The sequence below is a fragment of the Hesperophylax consimilis genome, chromosome 28 (genome assembly GCF_061612785.1).
Source record: "Hesperophylax consimilis isolate HC1 chromosome 28, BYU_Hcon_1.0, whole genome shotgun sequence".
In the NCBI taxonomy this organism is placed as follows: Eukaryota; Metazoa; Arthropoda; class Insecta; order Trichoptera; family Limnephilidae; genus Hesperophylax; species Hesperophylax consimilis.
Genome location: NC_142863.1, coordinates 25,033,225 through 25,054,388, shown reverse-complemented (window position 1 = coordinate 25,054,388; position 21,164 = coordinate 25,033,225). Strand labels below are relative to the sequence as shown.

General features: G+C 36.1%; 1 protein-coding gene across 1 annotated transcript in view; it reads right to left on the bottom strand.

The window, feature by feature from the left end:
* Window positions 1–21,164, bottom strand: part of LOC149410416 (long-chain fatty acid transport protein 1-like) — a 36,265-nt gene that overhangs the window by 3,989 nt on the left and 11,112 nt on the right. The window contains exons 2-11 of the mRNA XM_089649015.1: window positions 20,293–20,498; window positions 17,220–17,370; window positions 13,389–13,632; window positions 12,153–12,390; window positions 6,436–6,640; window positions 4,741–4,942; window positions 3,638–3,716; window positions 3,375–3,448; window positions 2,095–2,290; window positions 433–523 (exon numbers count right to left, since the gene is read on the bottom strand). Coding sequence (XP_089505141.1) covers window positions 433–523; window positions 2,095–2,290; window positions 3,375–3,448; window positions 3,638–3,716; window positions 4,741–4,942; window positions 6,436–6,640; window positions 12,153–12,390; window positions 13,389–13,632; window positions 17,220–17,370; window positions 20,293–20,489 — 1,677 coding nt within the window. The 5' untranslated portion in view covers window positions 20,490–20,498. The remainder of the gene's footprint in view (window positions 1–432; window positions 524–2,094; window positions 2,291–3,374; window positions 3,449–3,637; window positions 3,717–4,740; window positions 4,943–6,435; window positions 6,641–12,152; window positions 12,391–13,388; window positions 13,633–17,219; window positions 17,371–20,292; window positions 20,499–21,164) is intronic.

The following is a 21,164-nucleotide window of genomic DNA, read 5'->3' as shown; positions in this document are numbered from 1 at the left end:
ATGTCACTGACACTCATTTAAAATCAGTTAGTACTTGCAATGTATTAAGAAACGAAAACGGCACCCTGCTCAAAACGACGCTCTTGTTTTTAAATTCACTCCGATATACACAAATGAAGCAGCGAGCGTTTAGTAGAGGAATGACACATAGGCGGGGAGAGGAGAGTGCCGAGTCTTGATGGCGGGGCGGAAGGACCCGACGAGTCACGAGACTGGCCGAATGAAGAATCATACAGTCACGCCTTACAGAATCGGCCTTCCCCGCGCAGAGTTTTGGCAGCAGCGGGCGGAAAGAGCCGACAAGTTACTGGCCGAATGAAGCATTGTTCCGTGCTAAAGCGACGTCCCGACTTACCGCGTTTACATCAAAAAATGAAAAGAAGATTAGGTCAATAACAGAGGGAATAAAAATAAAAGTAATTCTTTCCGTACCTCTACTCCGTATACTACAATATCTGTAAGGCCAACTATATTAGTTAGGATTCCCTCAACTTCTGCTGTAGACACATTCTCTCCTCTCCATCTAAAACAAAATAAAACAGCAATATTAGTATTATAAGGTTCCCAGGTTACTGATTAGGCCTACCTTCTAAAGGGAATCGCAAGTATTCAATACTCGACCATTCAAGTATCTTGGTGACTACTGCCGTACATCCGCACAGTCTGCATTTGTACACAACTCACTTTTGTAAACTTGTCGGCAACGCCAGTCTCCCGCGACCAGCCTTCGATACTTTAAACATGGCATGACATTTTGTAACAATGCGTCTGTTTTAGATCAATACTAGGAACAAAACAGCCAACAAAGAATGACAGGATATAAAAATGATAGGTACAGCAACTGTTTGGTTGTGAGTGAGGTTATGAAAGCATTCTAGTGTTGACATTTCGAGAATTCAACAATGACTTGTGGCGACGCCGGTCTCATGATTTCAAAAGTGATGTGTACAGACTGTACGCGACTAGTTGTTTGTGGCGTGAGTACACAACATGGGTATCAGATACTCACTTTGTACACGTCACTTTGGCAGAAGGGCCTGACCCAACAATATTTGAAAAACTCTTACTGCCATCACGTAAGCGGAAAACGTGGCATACGCAATGATGGAGGATGGTACTAACCGGTCACATTTATGTATTAGATTAACATTGAATTAATTAGATTACTTTGTCTGAATTCGATAGTGTCAGCAATTTGTCGGATACAGTTAGTTGATCCTCACCATATACATTCAAATTGATAGACTAGCCAATCAGCGAAAGGGAAAAACGAAGTGTGTGGAGTGAGGGAGGCGGCGTGACCGTCTCCCCTTCTGTGATTTGTTAATAAATGAATCTGCCAGTATACAGGCAACTCGCATTGTAATATCACTATCCAGTCCTCGAAAATCAAATCTGCTTATGACAATATTTAGAATAATCTCAAATAAAAAGCTGGATTCAAAACATGGGAAGATCAGAAATAGATAATATATTGACTGAAATAACCAAATACAAACTGAAACTAAAACCTCTCAATTAATTAATCTCAACCTAATTACTTTATATTATCCATACTACCAACATTTTAATAATATGTAAATTAAATCCTCAGCGCGGGAGATCCCAGTGAGGTTATCATTATATCTATCTGTTACAAAAAAAGAAGATAGTAAAACACTTATGATTATAATTACTAGTCCTTTTTACAATTACAAAAAACTACATTTCCCAAATTGGGTTAATGAAAGTTCAAGCTTGTTTCCAAATTGAATACTTTGTTACACTATTAAGTTAGACACTCTTACAAATGTGTTATAATTTACCCCACCTCACTCGTTTTAAGAGCCACTACGCCAGGCAACCGCCATTTAAAAATGAACATTCAGATCCTGCGTAGAAAAGTCCCACATCGTACTGCGTTGCAAACCTTTGTCTTACTTTAGCGAACCTTACTTTTCTGCGCAGGGTCTGGTTATTTCTCCTGGTGCTAAATATATCATCCTGTGGTTTGCCTCCAGCTAGTCGAAACAATACCCAGAATTCATGTTAGGGCAACACAATCAATTTGGGTGTCTACGATCCTTACAAATATTAGTAAATTAATTCCGGCACCTGAAAGTGTCTCCGGTTCTATCCTTGAAGTAGAAGAAGCCCAAGTCGTCCATAATCAGGAGGTCCCCGGAATTGAAGTAGCAATCTCCCTTTTGCAGGACGTCTCGAACCATTTTCTTCTCGTTAGCCTCCTTGTCCACATATCCTGTGTAGGAGTACAGCCTCTTCTGATGGTTCACTTTGCCAATCAGGAGACCTAGAAACATACACAATACACAGTAATTTGTTTGTAAATAATAAATACAGCCTAGGAACTCATAATAAATAGTACAGCGCCCTTGCTACCCTTGCAACCCTTGCAGGGTGGGCTAACGATTTGAAGAGAATTACAGGCTTCAAATGAGTGAGATCTAGTAGGCCCCTGTTCAAAGCAATTTGCATAATGTCTGCTTTACCCTTCGAGTCATTAGTGCTGGATATCATTTTAAAACCTATCAACAACATTATTATTCCTCACCAATGTGGCTTCATCAGAGTTCACTCTACCTTACATAATTTAATAATTACATAGGAATCATATACAAAAACTCAATCTGAAGTGAGGAAGTGCAACACAACATCTTTGGTTCAAGTTAAAAAATGTTTTATTTTCTATTTTAATACATAGGAATCCATATCTCGTAGTCTAAAACGACAAGTGAACGATCTATCGCCATCACTGGACTGTCAGTTACCATATTATTAAGGTGCTTAGTGTAAAAATTAATCATTCTTATTAATATACATTCAAGGCCATAAGTGGGGTTCCACAAGGGTCAACCTCAGCTCAATATTATTTTCAATATGCATTTATGATATTTATTGAAAACAGATTTAACCCGTTAATTATTAGGAAACAAATTTGGTACCAAAAATCATATGTCGTTATGAACGCAGGTAACCAATATTGTACCAGAGCGACCATACATTATTAAAAGTTAGATACATATCTCTCTTCCTCTCATGTGAACATTTGTGATTATTTTATAACTGAAAGAGAATGAAATGATGTTCCTTATTGCCTTTGGAATATGTATTTATAATCGATTCAAACGAAATAATCCTAGAAAATGACAAAGTGCATGATTACAAATTGGAATATTTAAATATTCTTAAAATTAATGACAATTTCAATGTCGCTTGGGACTTATATAAGAATTTAAAATACTGAAGGTTTTTAAAGATGTACGGGTCCTACTATTTGCAGACTACTTAAAAATAATAAGAAATGTATATTTTTGCCAAATTTTACAAACTAATTTAGATCAACTACCTACATGGTAGCATTATTTATTAGGTACCTGGTTCACAAGGTCCACACACCTGGCAGAAACCTCGGGTATCCCTCACTGGTTCGCCAGTAACTCGATCACATCTGGAACAAACATCAAACATTAGCCATTGATTAATGTAATACAGGACACTAGAAGTCATCCAAATTGACAACCTCAGAACATGAAATAGTTAAAAGTACACGTCATATAATACAAAAGTAACTGACAATAAAATCATAAAATGTAATAATATGTACATATGTTTCATGCTAATGGCCAGAGTAACTTACTTGATTAGTAAAATTGGAGAAACGAAAGATGCAAATCTGGGAATAAATCCAATAGCTCCCGATTGGGAGGATATGTTGACTGAAAATGTAAAACTCAGATGTTAGAGATAAAGTTTACATTAAAATACAATATGATACAGATAAAGTTTACATTAAAACACAGATATTACAGATAAAGTTTACATTAAAACACAATATGTTACAGATAAAGTTTACATTAAAACACAGATGTTACAGATAAAGTTTACATTAAAACACAAATTTGTATTCCTCAGCAAGGGTAAAGAGAAAAGATGGAATACCACATAACTCCGTTTTGGCATAAACTCAGGGCCGGCCCTGAGCCAAACGGCGCCTGGCGCGATTTAAATTTTAACGCCCCTTGTCAAAACCAGTTGACGCCTGGGTAGGTGATTACTATAATTAATAATATTGGTATAATTTATTTGTTTATGTCGAAGGGGCGATGTGTTAGGACTGTTAGGTATTAGGTATTATCAGCGCCTTGACAACTTCATACATTGACTCAAACACAGTCTTCGTGTTGTGTCTTCTAACGGCAGTCAGTTTCCTTTCTCATTCATCAGCCTATCTCATGTTCAACTTCTAACATACATATGTACATGACTATGGTTGGGGTGTCTCAAACACCGATTCTCGGTCCATTTCTGCTCTTGATCAAATTTCAATCAGCTGACAAGCGTAACAACATGACCGTCGTGCTTGACAGCTGATTACAATTTGATGAAAAGCTAAAATACACTGAGAGTCGCAGTTAAACGGGGAACATTCAAATGACGAAAATTCAAAATTTCGCTGATTGTTGATTTCATAAAGTTAATGCTTGTATGCATGAAATGATCGGTAACTGTATAAAATAGAACACTGATAAAACATAACATGATAAAAGAATATGTTAGGTTAGCTTGAGTGACTTGAGGTTAGTTTAGTTTAGGTTAGGTTAGGTTCGTTGTTTGTTCTTTTTCATTGTGAATACCGCACAAGAGAGCCTTACCCCTCAACCGAGGATGCCGTCGAAAATGTTCTGTTATGTTATGGAACACAAAAGACTGAAATATGTGAAAAAGGTAAAATGTACTTACTCATGTTGGTGTTCCCCTCAGTGGCTCCGTAGAACTCGTATATGCGAGGAATCATGAAGGTGTTCTGGAAGCGCCCCCAGAGGGCGGAGCGCAGACCATTGCCCATCATCAGGCGCAGGCAGTGGGGGGGCGCAGGGCCTCCGCCAGCCTTCTCGTGCGCCAGAAGCAGGAAGCGACATGTCTCGCCTATATATTGCGCCACCTGTGAGTGTATGTTAAAATCAATTTATTTGTTGCTGGCAAAATGAAGGGCTGGCGAAGAAAGATGACATAACACAATAAATTAACACAATTGGTTGAACAAAGTAGGTATGTTTGAAGAAGGAGTTGTTAATTATGAATGTAAATAAATCATGGCCCCCTACTTATAAACGCGGTGTAAATAAATTGCAACGCGTAAGGTCGGAACAGAGATAAACTTTAATTATTACCACGGCGTTTGCATTGTCAAAACAGCCTTAAAACAGCCTTAAACCAGGCTTAAGGCCAGCTTTACCATAACAACATTGAGCCGGCATATAAGAATCAAATTAGTAGACGGTAGTATTTAACTGAGAGAGTACGGAAGCAGAGTGCAATGTAGTTGTGAATGGTGTATATTTGGAGCAAGTGAATGAGTTTGTGTATTTGGGAAGTATGTTTACGAGAGATGGAAAGGCTGGGAGAGTTATTGAAAGAAGAGTAAATACAGGAAACTCCATTATTGGAGGACTAAACACGTTTGGCAATAAATAAAAATTGTGCAAAAAGGTGAAGTTAGCAGTCCACAACGGAGTGCGAATACAAATTAATTTGGGAGGCCAGTTTGGACACTGCTGCCCCGAGAACCATTTCTTGGATAACCAACACCTCTGCGATAGGTCACCCCAAGTGGTTCGTTACGTTGGGTGTTTTAGCAGGGGTGCCCGGGTTCATCGGGAGAGGTGTGTTCAGGATGCGCCAGCCCCTAGCGTGGCGTGCCAGATCAGGAGGTTTGGGGAGACCCTTTGACCTCTCCAACTGGCCCCTCGACCCATCGCCTTGCGCTGCATTGAGGGGGATATATTCATATGTCCGTCACGCCTGGATACATTGATCCCTAGATTCCTACCCAACCCTCAAACCTTTTACCTTCCCAAAACTTCCCCTCCTTCTTTTCCTTGAAAAAAGACCCCCAGACAGCATCCCGAAAGATGACGCCTGAGGGAAATTATTTTCTTCAGAGTCTCCTGTGTGGGGTTAATGTAAATATTTTTTTTAAAACCGTGATGTTTGGCCGTGACGCAAGGAACTAGCGGAGGAAGGATGAAATTAAACTGAACGCTGTAGAAATGAGATCCCTGAGGCGAATTTGCAGTAAAACCATGTGAAAAATATGGATATCCGCAAAGAAGGCAAGACGTAATGAGTAAGACTAAGAAAGGGATACATAGGTTGTTTGGGTAGATAGAGCAGATGAACTAAGGAGTGTAAGGAGAATATATAATGCAAACATTAATGGTAAAACAAATCGGGGAGGAAGACATGGCATGATCAAGTGAACCAAATGCTTAAGTCGGCAAGAGTCGGTCAAGAGTCAGAATAACAGAAGGTATGTATGAATGTGAATGACGCAAGGAGTGTGTACTTAAACCTAGTTGTTCGGCCCTTGATTGATATAACGACGCTTTTATGGCATGGATTCTGAATAGTGGTCTCTCATGCTCCCAAACTCACTGTGCACTTGAATTTGTTGCAGTCTGTCCAGAAGTTGGTTGCAGAGAACTTGTTCCTCTGCACTACTGTGACTCCCATCACCAGAGCCTGACTAAGGCCGAGGACACCACCGGCTGTGTGATGCAGTGGAAGTGGTGAATAGAAGATGTCTCTGTCTGTTCGTAGTTCAGCCATCTGAAAGGTTGAGGCTGCTATCATCAGGTATCTGGAAAGATAAGATCGATCAAGTGACAAAAATAACATTTCCAAGAAATAATGGCAATCTTCTCACAACCACAGACCTGTCGACCAGTATGAAGCTTTTATGTGCAACCGTGCTTTGAAGTGTAACTTAAATGGGCACAAGTTGTTTTTGCTCCCATCGCCTTTTTCAATTTCTTTTTATAGACTGTGTAAATATTAATTCTGTAGGTTTTACGCAGTTTGAACACTGGTTTCAAGTTACACATCTCAAATGAAGCTTTTATCTCAAATAGCTTTAAATGCGTTTTACTGAAAACTACAATTTTCATCATAATTTGCATCCAGCTCCTCAATTGTGTTTCGACGTCTATATGCAAATCGTGTTCAGATATGCTAGTAAATGTGCAATTCATGCTTTAAAGTGTATGTAATTTGTGCTTTGACTTGCGAATTCTGCTTTGATGTGCAAATCATGCAATTCATACTTGAATGTGTGATTCGTACTTCAAAGTTCAAAGTGAGATTTGATTTGCAAAATCATGCTTCAATATGTAGATCGCGCTTAACCACAGGGAAACCGTTTGTGCAATAGTGACATGAATTTTTTCCCGCTGACAAACCGTTTGTGCGGTTCTGACATTGGGATTTTGCCCTAGCTGGAATTTTTCGATATGCGATTTAAACCTGTTTGCCATGAGAAAGTGCATACATTTTTTTAACAGAATCGCTTGCGCTTGAAACACTTAAGAGTTAATTTTTGATTTCATTTTTTATTTTCATCAAAAAGGGTCTGGTATTCCAAAAGCAATTTGTCCTTCAATGTGTGATTCGTGCTTCAAGGTTTAAGGTGTTCTTTGATTTGCAAATCGAAATTCAATCGTGCTTAATCATGCAATTCAACTATCAATGCATGATTTGTGCTTCAACTTGTAAATCGTGTTTCAATCTGAAAATCGTGCTTAGACATGCAATAGTTAATCCCGCAACCTATTCATGCTTCAAAGTGTAAATTATGCTTTGACTTGTGAATCTTGCTTTAATGCACAAAACTTACTAAGACGTTATCTGGCCCGATTTTGGTAAACAATATTGTAAAAAATTTGTCAATATTGTCTTTGACAAAAATGCTGTTACAAAGTATTGACATTGCATTATATTCCAAATATGTAATAATAACTTGTCACCTGCCTATTTGATTGATTGATAAGTCCTTTGCGTACACTACAGAATCATGACCGATAAGTTAGCGACGTAATTGCCAATCTGATCTGTCCTCAATAAACTGTTATCAATAAGATCTTATCAGCATAAGATATTAATATAAACAAATAGTATGTTAACTTTACATAAAAGACGCACATTGTCAGATTGTCATTGTTGTTTCTACATAAACTGCTAAATAATAAAATAGATAGTCCCGAATTGCTATCCATCATTGGTTTAAATGTTCCAACGAGGCGTACCAGGCACACTACACTTTTTCATATTGAAGCCAACGATACCAATGCAGCAAACAACTCAGTAATTACTCGCGCAATCACAACTTACACCCACTATGAAAAATTACTACACTTAGAAATCTTTCATGATTCCTTTCTAACATACAAAACTAACTTATTAAATTTCTTAGCGTGACATATTTCAAAAACACTTTCACTTCATTTTTCAAAACTTCTATGTATTAACAGTCATTACAATTCGTGAGCATATTATAATTCTTGATTTTAATTTTTTTTTTCTCTGCATACACTTTTTTCCTACATACCTACTCATACATAAATTTTAAGTTAAACTCATTAATTGTAACTTAAAATCATTAATTTTCAGAACAATCTCAGGCGAAATTACATAATGATATTTTATGGACATACGTAATAGGTACTAAAACTATGTAATAATGAAAAATATACTTAACTGTATCTTATTGTACTGTGTATGTCTTAATAAATAAACAATAATAAAATATGTTTTAGTAGAAAGCGTATCAAAAACAAAGTGTCTTTTTTTTAATATATTTCTTTAAATGAACACCGCACAAGAGTCCCAATTGCTCCCAATCGTCTGGAGCCAGTGAGACTACGGCATCCCCTATTGGCATCGTTGTGAGGCTGAAGATATTGGGAGAGGGTTAAGTATATTAGTCTATCGAAATATATTTTATTTTATTTTATTTTATTGATTTATTGTGAAAAACAGTATAATCCATTTACATTTCACAAATAACAGTTTATAAATTACAGTTTATAATAAGTAAGTACATACATTTATTTGCATGGGTAAGTACATCAATACTATCTGATTAACCAGATTTGTTAAATAGTATGCTTATTGTCGTCTTAAATTCTCTTTGGTTCAAATTGAAAATGTCAATCACAGAAGAAATGTGATTTAACAAAGTAGTTATTCTCCCCAAAGGCATGATCATTGGTAGGTTGGTCCTGCCCCTTGGAAAAATAAATAATCTGTGCTGTCTAGCTCTGATGAAATTATCAGGGACATAAAAAGAAATTCGTTCCAGAATATCTGGATTGCAAATGTGCTCATTTAGCAGCTTGTGCGCCACTAACACCATTGCAATATTTCTCCTAACGTCTAGACGTTCTATCCCCAGCATTCCGGCAAGAAAATCAGAGGGATACAATAAAGGGTAATATCCGAACTCTCGCATGTAGAGGTATCGCATAAACTTTTTTTGCACCTTTTCTACATCATTTGAGTAAAGGGCATCTTCGGGTCCCCATATTATCGATCCACTCTCAAGAATGCTGCGAACCAGAGTAAAATAAAGCATTTTTATGAACGGCAGGCGTAAAAGATTTCGAATTATGTAATAATAATAATAATTATATGTATAACAAAACCCAGCATTCGCATTGCAGAGTTGCACACCGAATCGATATGAGTTCGAAAAGTCAGACGCGTGTCAAAAGTGATTCCTAAATCCTTCGTTATCGAAATATGTTTTAGAGAGGTGCCAGACATTTTATAGTTAAAATATAAAGTACGCTTTGCCCTTGTAATGCACATAATTGTACACTTACTACTGTTCAAATTAAGTTTATTTTGATGACTCCACTCTACTATACCGTCGATATCGATTTGTAGATGAATGGAGTCTTCATTTGTCGTTATACAGGTGTATAGTTTAATGTCATCCGCAAATAACCAAATTTTACAAATCTTATAAACATCCCTATGTCATTAATAAACAATAAAAATAAAAGTGGTCCTAAATTAGACCCTTGAGGGACCCCAGAATTATGGCGTAGAGTTTCGATGTGAACTGCCCCTAAACAACGTATTGTTTTCTGTTAGTCAAATAATTATGAAAGAACAAAAGCAGCATGTATGAGAAGCCGAAGCTTTCAAGTTTATTCAGTAATATGAGATGGTCTACTTTGTCAAAAGCTTTCGCAAAATCATTATATGAGACATCTACTTGTTCGTTGTTGTCCAATATATTTGAGACGTAATCCGTAAATACCATTAAGTTGGTCGTTGTAGATCTGCCCTCTCTAAACCCATGCTGCTGGTTTATGAGAAATGGTTCTACTTTATAGTATATACGTTTTTGTATTACGAGTTCAAATAATTTGGCCGGTGCCGAAAGAATTGCCACAGGTCTGTAATTAAATACACATGATTTATCGCCGTTTTTGTGTAAGGGCGTGACCTTTGAGATTTTCCAACGGTCGGGGAAATTACCGGAGTTAAGTGAAATATTAAAGATATGTAAAAGCGGTACCATTAACGGATCTGCATATCCCTTCAGACAATTGTGTTAATAAAATCTGGTCCAACAGATTTTTTTGGTTTTAGTTTTTATATATATATCTCACCCGAGCGTCGCGTGTTCGATTCCTCGGCTGGCTAAGTCCTCCATCACAACACAAGCAACATTTTCGGCTTTCTGTGGTGGTAGTAGGAGATTTTCAAACATTGTTGGGTTATTCGTAACCCGGGAATGTTTGTCTTTCTTTTTAAAAATAAATAAATATATATATATATATATATATATATATATTTATTTATTTTTAAAAAGAAAGACAAACATTCCCGGGTTACGAATAACCCAACAATGTTTGAAAATCTCCTACTACCACCACAGAAAGCCGAAAATGTTGCTTGTGTTGTGATGGAGGACTTAGCCAGCCGAGGAATCGAACACGCGACGCTCGGGTGAGACCCAAGCGCTATGCCCACTCAACCACTGACCGGTCTATATATATATATATATATATATTATATTAACCAGATATATATATATATTATATTAACTACTATTGTATAGTATATTAGTCGATCGTAAAATATATATATTATATTAACTACTTACTTGAATGTTTGAACTCGTAATTTATTATGTTTTTACAATAATATAATTTTTTGGGAATGGAATATCATTTATTGTATTGAAGCTTATAAAAAATGGTATATCCATATACATCCAAATTTAGACAAGCTAATCAGGGAAGGGGAACAAACCAACTTGCGCGAGACATGGCGTGACCGTCCCACATTTGGTGATTTGTCAATAAATGAATCTGACAGTATACAGGCAACTCGCATTGTAATATCACCAATCAGTCCTTGAAAATAAAATCTGCTTACGAATTATTAGTTCTTTTTACAATGGCTCGCAAATAGCTGGCTGCGTAAAAAACTACATATTTAATATTGTTCATTGATGGATGACTGATGTCATAGTTTTTTCAAAACATTCTCTAACCCTCTTGGTGCCAAAAGTATGGTCACATGATTTGCCTCCAGCTCGTCGAAATGATACCCAGATTTCAAATTAGGGCAATTCTATCAATTTGTATGTCTATGGATATATTGTCTCAATCCAGAAGGTGACTTTGATCACCGTATTTATTTATTTACTAGCTGTAACCCGTCACGCGTTGCTTTGGCTCACTCTGTGCAAAATAAAGAAACGCTACGTTCTACGTCCACCTTTTCAACTGTTTTTAAAAAAAAACATGTTTGTCCAACAGATAGCACTTCAAAAAAGCATGTTTTTACCTGTCACAGGTGACGTCTATATAACATAGGTGTATAAAAATACATACATATTCGAATGCAACGTTGTGTCAAAATTTCAAAGCAATCCGTGAAGAACTATCGGAGATTTAAGATTTTGAACAAATGAACATTTTTATTTATATATATACGAGTAGACAGATTTGATTCTCCAAAAACATATAAACCGTTTGTTTGAAATATGTTTCGATAGTTTGAACATGTGTAATGGATATGACATAACATTTTCTGACAGAAGTTTTTATAAAAAAAAGTTTCATAGTAAATTGATCAAATTCGGTGACCGGATAAATCATCAAAATGATAATTAATCGCATCTTTAAAAAGTTATATAAAGTCATGGAAAGTGATGAAACAAAAACTTTATCAACTGGGTTAAATAGGTTAGGTTAGGTTAAAATTTTTTTTTTTCATCATTTCTAATGACTTTATATCAATGTCGATGTGTTGATTTATCATGGAACCATCAAATTCATCCCTTTTCACATTACCTTGAATTAGTAATAATGGCAGCCTTAGGCAATCCGGTGGTCCCGCTGGTGTAGATATATATCAGTCCATCTGTGTAGCCTCCTTTGGCCAGTTCCTCGAGGTCCGGGCTGGTCCGGAGGCGAGGATCCTCGGGGTCGATAGCTGTTGCGCCTGGCAGCAGGGGCGTGTCCTTCTTCTCCTTGTTGTACTGCACCAGGGCGATGCCCTCCAACTCTTCGCTTTGTATCTCGGCTATTGCTGCAATGATGATTTGGTTTTGCATCAAAACGTCAAGCATGAAAAGGGTAAATAACTTTTTTACAACTCACCACAAAATAATTATTTTGCACATAACCCTATAATATAATATTTTTAATAGGTATGATGATTTTTTATTCTTATTTTGGGTTTTAATAGGTATGATGATTTTTTATTCTTATGTGGGAAATAGAAGTGGAAGATACTCTCAGTATCGCCCTGGTGAAAGACCACCATTGCAGAATTGAAATCTTGCTTGATGTGACGTGTTTGGTGATGGTGGGTATCAGGTGCCACCTTTTTCTTCCCCATCTCCTTCCCTCCCCACTACCTTCAACCCCACAACATACCCCGATTTGGGATGCCATAGTCTGACTGGTTCCAGACACACACAAAAAATCAAAAAAATAAATTGAAGGTACATTTGCGGGTTGTCTTGGGATCGGAACGAAGTTTTCCAACGAGGAGGTTAAATAAATTGATGTGACAGGTCATGACTCATTTTATTAAGAGAGGGAGCTACAGACTAGCTCAGTATTTTACTACGGCTCAAAGAGTTGACTCAATTGAACAGGAACCGTCTGAGCCGAGCTCAGAGCGTATGAGTAATGAGAATAATAATAGAATGCTAGTCCGATAAGACTCTCCTGATCCGGCTCAAAGCTCCCAGCATATAAATGATTGTACAATTCTTGGCACAAGAGAAAAATAAGATGCTGGGTACATAGGTCCAAGTCCAGATGTCGGTTTGTCAGATGCCATTCACGTCTCTGTACTAACAATCAATACTTGGATAATTTTAATGGCGCTATTATTCTAAAATATTTCCCGATAAAAAAAGAGTAATCCTTCCATTGAGCCACGGTGCAGTTTACTGGGAGTCACACAAATACGGTTCATCAAAAAAAGCTCAATTGTGCAGCTCACTCATAAACGACTCATCGATAATTGTATTGGCTTGTTTGTTTTTGCAATAAGTAGGTAATAAGTTAGCTTACCATCTACCATATCATCCGAATATATCAGCATGGTCGATTTGGAAGCCTTGAGCGCGTGCACTAGCGCCTTACCACGCGCGGCGGGCGGCAATAGTGCGCCGGGCATGCCGCGCTCCGCTAGCCCGAGCCACGCACCAAGCAACCGCGGGCCAGCGCGCGCGCCCATTATCAGCGCGGCCGGCACGCCGCGCTTGCAGTTGGCAGCGGGCAGCGCGTGCGAGAAGCGAGCCGCGAAGGTGGACAGCTGAAAAGGGAGAAAAAATATCATATCAAATATCGGTCCTGTTGGAATGTCAAGGAATGTTAGAAACATAATCCTTTTTTTTAGATCGTAAGCCTAGATATCAGCAAAATTGCATGTATTATCGGAAAATATACAGAAAATAAGGACACTTTTAATACGCACATTTTTATTTTAAAACATCTTGTAACAGTGAGATTCAGTTTCTGGAAATGGAAAATAATGCATTTTAGTAGCTATTTTGTTAAAGAAAACGGATAATTTGACATCCTTTCCTCACGCCATGTTTTGTGACATAATGATATTAAAACAGTTTTTTTAAGCTAGTTTTTAATTTATTACTTGGATCCTGACAACCAATTTTAGGATCATAGGTTTATAATTTGGGTTAAATAAGAAAATAAATAAAACCAACCTTAAAACTTTGGCAACGATAAGTACTATTTTAATTTTAATGAAATAACTATTAAAATGCATTATTTTTCATTTTTATCTAACTGCTAGAAAACATAGCGTATTAAGCGTGTCTCGATTTTCTGTATATTTACCGGTGACCGGATAAATCATCAAAATGATAATTCATCACATCTTTAAAAAGTTATATAAAGTCATGGAAAGTGATGAAACAAAAACGTTATTAACTGGGTTAAGTAGGTTAGGTTAGGTTTAATTTTTTCTTTTCATCGTCACTAATGACTTTATATCACTTTTTAAAAGTGTGTTGAATTGTCACTGTGTTGAGTTATCATGGAACCATATTCACCATATTGTCTATAATTTAGAGGAACGTGCATCTTTTTTCTGTGTAAAACATAATTATTGTCCACGTGAGTGGTATATCTATGCTCTGTACTGTCATTAAAAAATCGAGAGCTTTCTCAATGTCAAATGTTTTGGTTGGTTTAATTTACGAGTTGATTTTTTGACAAAGTTCCACTTTTGAATTAGCATGGTGCTATATGCGAGGATACTTATTTTAAATAGTATTGTGTATGGTGTTTTGCTGGTGTCAATGCAACAATGACAGCCTCCGTTGTCGAGGGGTAAGGCTCTCGACTAGCAAACTGGAGGTGGTGGATGCAAATCCCAAATCCAAAATCCAAATTCGAGTGACGACCGATATCGCTGAAAATTTCAAAGTTTGTTCTTATTAGTGCCAGGAGTGTTTTGTATGCTAGAAGAAGACGTGGACGCCCGAGGAATACTTGATGCAATATCTCTGCACCGGAATGAGATCACGCAGTCAAATTAAAATCCATGTAATGTAGTTGTTTTAACAGTGACATTGTGGTATACAGTAGTGAATGGTGGAAGAAGTCAGTGACGCCCGAGAAAGACAGTAGCAATAGCGAAGGGTTGCGGGGTTCAAGAATAGAAGATATTTGGATGGAAGATAATAATGTTGATTAAAAATGTTAATAAACAATATTCAAACAAACAAAAGGTTTTATTTTTGTTTTTAAACATATCTATTTGAATTTCACTTCTGTTTTGGGAATGAATGCGGAAATTAACCCACAATAACAACCAAGTCATAAATAAATGTCAGTCTTATCCAATCGGGATTCGGCGTTGTTTGGTAGAGTTGTCAACTCCCGTTCCTGGGAAGGAAGTTCAATCCTCAGTCAAACCAAACCAATACAAAAATAAACATATTATTAAATTTAATAATTATATAGATAGCAGAAAAACAAAATAAACATACATACAACCAAGTAAAATGCAAAACAGTTGTGTGCCAGTTTTGTGGCTGGAGAAAAAAACGGTTGCATGGCAACTCAGGACAATGGCAATTCATCGCACTTTTAAAAAGTGAATAACAGACAATAAAAGTAATGGACTTTTAATCTAACCTAACGTAACCTGGTATTTTTCATGAATTTATAACAGCGTGTTGAATTGCCACTGTTCCGAGTTCTACGGTTACCGATAAAACAAAGAAAAGTAAAATAACAGGGCGTTAAGATGAAAAATAAATGTATTTGTTTAAAAGCATGGCCTCGTGGTCGAGGGGTAAAGCTCTCGACTAGCAAACTGGAGGTCGCGGGTTCACTGGCTCCAGACGTTTGGGAGCAGTCGGGACTCTTGTGCGGTATTCACATTAAAAAATATTATATATTAGATCATTGAAGACAATATTGTCGACTGTCAAATGTAAATTTGAAACAGTAAAAGATACGGTTGCATCTAGGAATTGAAACTATTCCCGACCGAAGGGTCATATTTAACTGAATCATACTTCGACTAAGAACTACCAACATTACCATCTTCATTTTCTTAACGCATATTTTTATTAGCTGCTATCTTTAAGTATGATCGCAAGATTCTTCCCGAACTAAATGCAATCTAGATAGCGTCTCGGATAAATATACCTTTTTTTTGTGCGAAATCAATTGACCTTTCTGCAAGCTAGGATGAATATTTTATTTTTGGAATAACTTAATGACTAAAACCTCAAATTGTAATATTTAATCATTGAAGACATCAATGTCAGTTTACTTGTTTAAATGTCAGTCTTCAATGTTTAAAGGTCAGTCTTCGATGTTTAAATGTTAGTATTTAATGTTTAAATGTCAGTCTTAAATGTTTACATGCCAGTCTTCTACGTTTAAATGTCAGTCTTCAATGTTTAAATGTCAGTCTTCTACGTTTAAATATTACAATTCGATTTTTTACTTATTAGCTATTCCAAAAATAAATTATATACTTTTATTTTAAATCGAATACAAAGATAAATGAGAATAATAATAATTATATTTTATTCAACTAATAGATAATAATAAATGAACGCAAATGGTAAACAGTACAATATCCAAGTAGGTAATAAAATTTAGTCGACATATTAATAAAAGCACTCAATGAACTCGGGTCAGGTCAATCGCGATACTAACATGGTATTATTAATAAGCAAAACTTGACCAGAAAGACAAAGTCCATAAAGAAATCAAATTGCAATCAAACGCAATCAAATTAAAATTAATATTTACAAATAAACAATCTTATTAAATTAGTGAAAATGTTCGAAGATAGTGCGCCATTACAGGAGAAACGCAAGCGACAATTCGCATACAATCTACTAAACTAAAACTACCGATATTATTTTATTTATTGTATTGCTGTAAAATAATACTTAAAATGAGATTGGCACAAATACCTCATTCGTTGTTTTATCACTTATAATAACCAAGTAATTACTTTAGCAAAATAATTAATTCATTAAATAACGATTTGAGCAGATCTATAAAAAAAACTTTTTTTTGACAACTTTAGAGTGAGGAAACTATTGAGCCGGGTGGGTTGACGCTCGACGCATTTTGAAAAACAAATAACAGCGGATAATAATACCATACATAATGCCTATTTTTTTATAACCCAATTTATTATTTTATATTAATTACTTTATTTTATTACACGCGTTTTATTTTATTTAAATTCGTTTCATTTTACTTAATTTCAATACAGACCATTTTATTTAAATTCATTTATTTTGTCATATAAAATTGTAAAATGGGGGCCACCCACATTAACAAATAATATTTTATAAAAAAATTCTGCTAATGAATCAATAAAAAAAAAATATCGTATGTTACCCTTTTATATGTCCACTCTCCATCATCTGCATGTATGGCCACCTTGTCGGGGTGGGCTGTTGCAAGATTGTGGAATATTTTAGCCACGGTCATGTCGTTTTTATCCCATCGCCACAGCTTGTAGATTACTACCAGCATGCCCTTGATTATCCTGAAAACGAAAATAAAACCATTAACCCTTGGAATGAGATCCTCCCGCGACCGCTATCACTACCCACTCCTCAGTGTGCAATGGTAAAATAATGCCAATCGCCAACAATGAACTAAAATTACTGTAATAAACAAATATATGCTAAACATTACAGCCACCTCACTTTTTTGTCATTTCATATAAAAATAAATAATAAAAAATCACAAAATCGAACCTTTGGTTTGATAGATGTGTACATTTTAATTATTCTGTTGTTAACTTCTATATTTTAACATAAAGCTTGGTGTTTTCTCCTTTTAATATGTTTAGTTCAATATTTATTAATTAGTTTCAATGGCAAAGTTTGAACATGATTTATTTTGTAAGAAACAAACAGCTTTTACATAATATAGAATGATAGATATAAATATACAAGTTAACTGAAGTCAAGCCACAGAAGTTTCTTATTCTAAAGTTCATTGGAAATGAAGTTTTAATATCTTAAAATTAATTTGGTGTTAAAGGAAGGGGAGAGGAAGAGGAAAATAGGAAGAAGATAGGAGATGCTCCTGATACATTCCATACTCTCATATTAATAGTGATGTAGGCATAAAGTATAATGTAAGTATAAATTCAATTTCTTTCACAGTCCTCATCACTAGGGTTTCCTGTTCTGAGGCGGCCTGTAGTTTTTAAACTTTTGTATTTAGTTTCGAGTTGTCTTTACATCGTCTTCATAATGTTTATAAGTTGAATATCACGTTGTTCTCTCAGCTATGGTTTTTTTTCGTTTTAAATATATTCACTTCCGTTTTGTTTTGTTTTTGTTTGATTTGATAGAGCATTGTATAATTTCGTAACATAGAATTTAATATTTCTCTGTCTTCAAAGCTGTATTCAAACTGGGAGTAAACAGTATACTTTGGCTTATTTTCTCTTTTTGGGTAAATTTTCTGCTGGGCAATGTAGTACTCAGATATGTTTTTTTAAAAGTCTTTTGTAAGTCTATGAAGATTGCCAATGTTTTTTCTCCACTGTCTAAACTTTTGAGTAATTAGACTCACACTGAGTACTTAAGTTCTCCCTATAACCATACTGTGTTTCCGATAATATTTTATTATCTTCTAAGAAATGTGAATTTTTGAAAATGAATTGAGTTGGCCTATTGGCCTAGTTATTTATGTCATTTTTACACCCTTGTTTAAATATTGGTATAACAATAGCTTTTTAGCTTAGCTTAGACGTAACTGCAAATTTTACAATACCCTAAGAGATATTGATATCGTCTACTGTATCCTTAAACGTCTAAAATCAAATTAAGCTTACAATGTACTTAAATGAAAACAATTATTTCTTAATTGTGTATCTACGAGGCGTATCCAGAAAGTAAGTGTACTGAGGCTCTCACGACCGAATGAATTTTATTTTCGACATGTCGGCTACACTTACGTGTAGCCTGACTCTTCCCCTCCGCAACGAGACCGGTTCAAGGTCAGTACGTTGAGAAGTGTCGACGCGACAACACGTTTCGTGAAAAATGTCAATCCAATCTCCCGCCAAGTGCGAAATACGCGGCGTCATCCATTATCTCGTTTGGAAGGGAAAACCTCCGTTTGAGGTTTATAATTTGGAGAAAACTGCATATGGTGATAAAGCTATGAATCGTAAGAGTGTGTGCAAGTGGTATTGCGAGTTTAAAAATGGTTCTCACCTCTTCACCCTCTGTCAAAAAGTTCAAAACCACAATTTCAGCCAAGAAAATTATGGCATCCGTGTTTTGGGACTGTCAAGGCATAATTTTGATTGAATATCTGCCTCAAGGGGAGACCATCAACTCTGCAAGATACTGTGAGACCCTAAAAAAATTGCGGAAGGCGATTCAAAACAAGAGGAGAGGCATGCTGACAAAGGGAGTCAGCCTGCTGCAAGACAATGCCAGACCACACACGGCCAACGCAACGAAGGAACTGCTTGCTTCGTTTAAATGGGATGTCCTAAACCACCCCGCGCATTCCCCTGACCTAGCACCTTCAGATGTTTATCTCTTTACCTCCCTGAAGCTGTACATGGGTGGAAAAAGGTTTTCAACCGACGAGGAGGTAAAGGGGGAGGTGGAGAAGTGGACGAAGGGGTTGGCGGGAAACTACTTCGAGGAAGGCATCAAAAAGTTGATACCCCGCTTCACCAGATGCATTGAGAGGAATGGCGACTATGTCGAAAAATAGCTTACATATGTACTACGGTAACCATGTAATTTTTATGTTTCAATAAAAAAAATTGTAACCTACAAAAATTCAGTACACTTACTTTCTGGATACGCCTCGTATATACTTTTAATATCTACTTGTTTCATAATCTGTTACCAAAAAATTAAGATTATAAATGGAACTTTTTTTATATTCAACATTAAATAATCAATTATTTATACTTTTTAATGCAGCTGTAACTTTGTAATTATCCATTTCAAATAAATTACATAATATGGCATTTAGGCCTTAGGCGATATTAATATACGGCGTAAATTAATTATCTTGTGTATAACGGTGTATGTTTCCTAAATAAACTTTAATTGTAAAAAGTCCGATATTTTCCTCTTACATATTTCCATACGGTATTATTAAATGACACTTGTAAACCATTAAAATCTATATCAAAGTTCAGAGTTGTATCTAAAACAATAAAAATAAAAAAAACACGGAGGTGCATTGTATTTGCCAAAAGAATAGGGCAAACGAAACGTAGGGTGAATTTTTTACGATATGAAAAGCTGAAATGAGTTTCAAAAAATTCAATCCAGGGCTGTATTATCAGCAAAATATATCAGCATCCTCCCAACAACCTCAAATAACATAGCGTTTTAAAACACATAATAAATAAAAGTGGACCCAATACAGTACCCTAAGGAACACCATACGATACAGGAATGAAAGAAAGTTGACTCACTTCAAATCCCTGGGTAACGTCTTTAAGATGACGTAGAGCCAGTACGGCCTGTTCCCAGTGACGAGGTAGGCCACCAACAGCGCCGTGATGGCTTTCCAGAGCGGGGAGAAGGGGAAGAAGAGGGTCGGCAGCGCTAGCCCGAGTACGGAAGCCTGCACCTGCCTGCGTACTCGCTCGTCCTTGAGCAGGGACTCCATCCTAAAGCCCTGTGGAGACACACGTCAGTTCACTGTTATTAGGTACATTTATAAAGTAAGGTGTACACATTTTTGCTGTGCCTGTCTCACTAGAGATATCCTGAGTCGAGACGAGGAACAAGTGTTAATCTCAAGTGACCTATCATTTAAGTATTATACTGTATATTAACTCCATATATAGTTAGTAATAACATAGATCATTGTAGAAATGAATTATATATTTGTACAGCGCCCTTGAGGTGATTTTGCACCAAAACGGCGCTATACAAATCATCCATTATTATTATTTACATATATTTGATTATAATAACGGGTACACTTTTCGATAAGTTGAAAGCAAAAATATTTTCACTGTTTTTTTATTCTCGAAAACAAATTAATAAAAAAATTACGATCGTGAAGGTATTTTAATTTTAATTTTATGTTGACGATTAAATATTCTATGCTGATTTAAAGTGTGCCATTTTCGATTTGCCGCTAAACGACCTTTTTTCAAGTACCAGTTGAAACCGTTTCAGAATGTGAGGTTTTAGATCTTTTTAAAATTAATAAATATTAAAATTTGTTTTTAGTGCAATGATCAGAATCAGAAAAATAAACTGGAAAATAAAATTTTACGCATTATTAACGTTATTCATAGTTTGTGAAAATAGCCCATTAAATTAGGTTGGTATT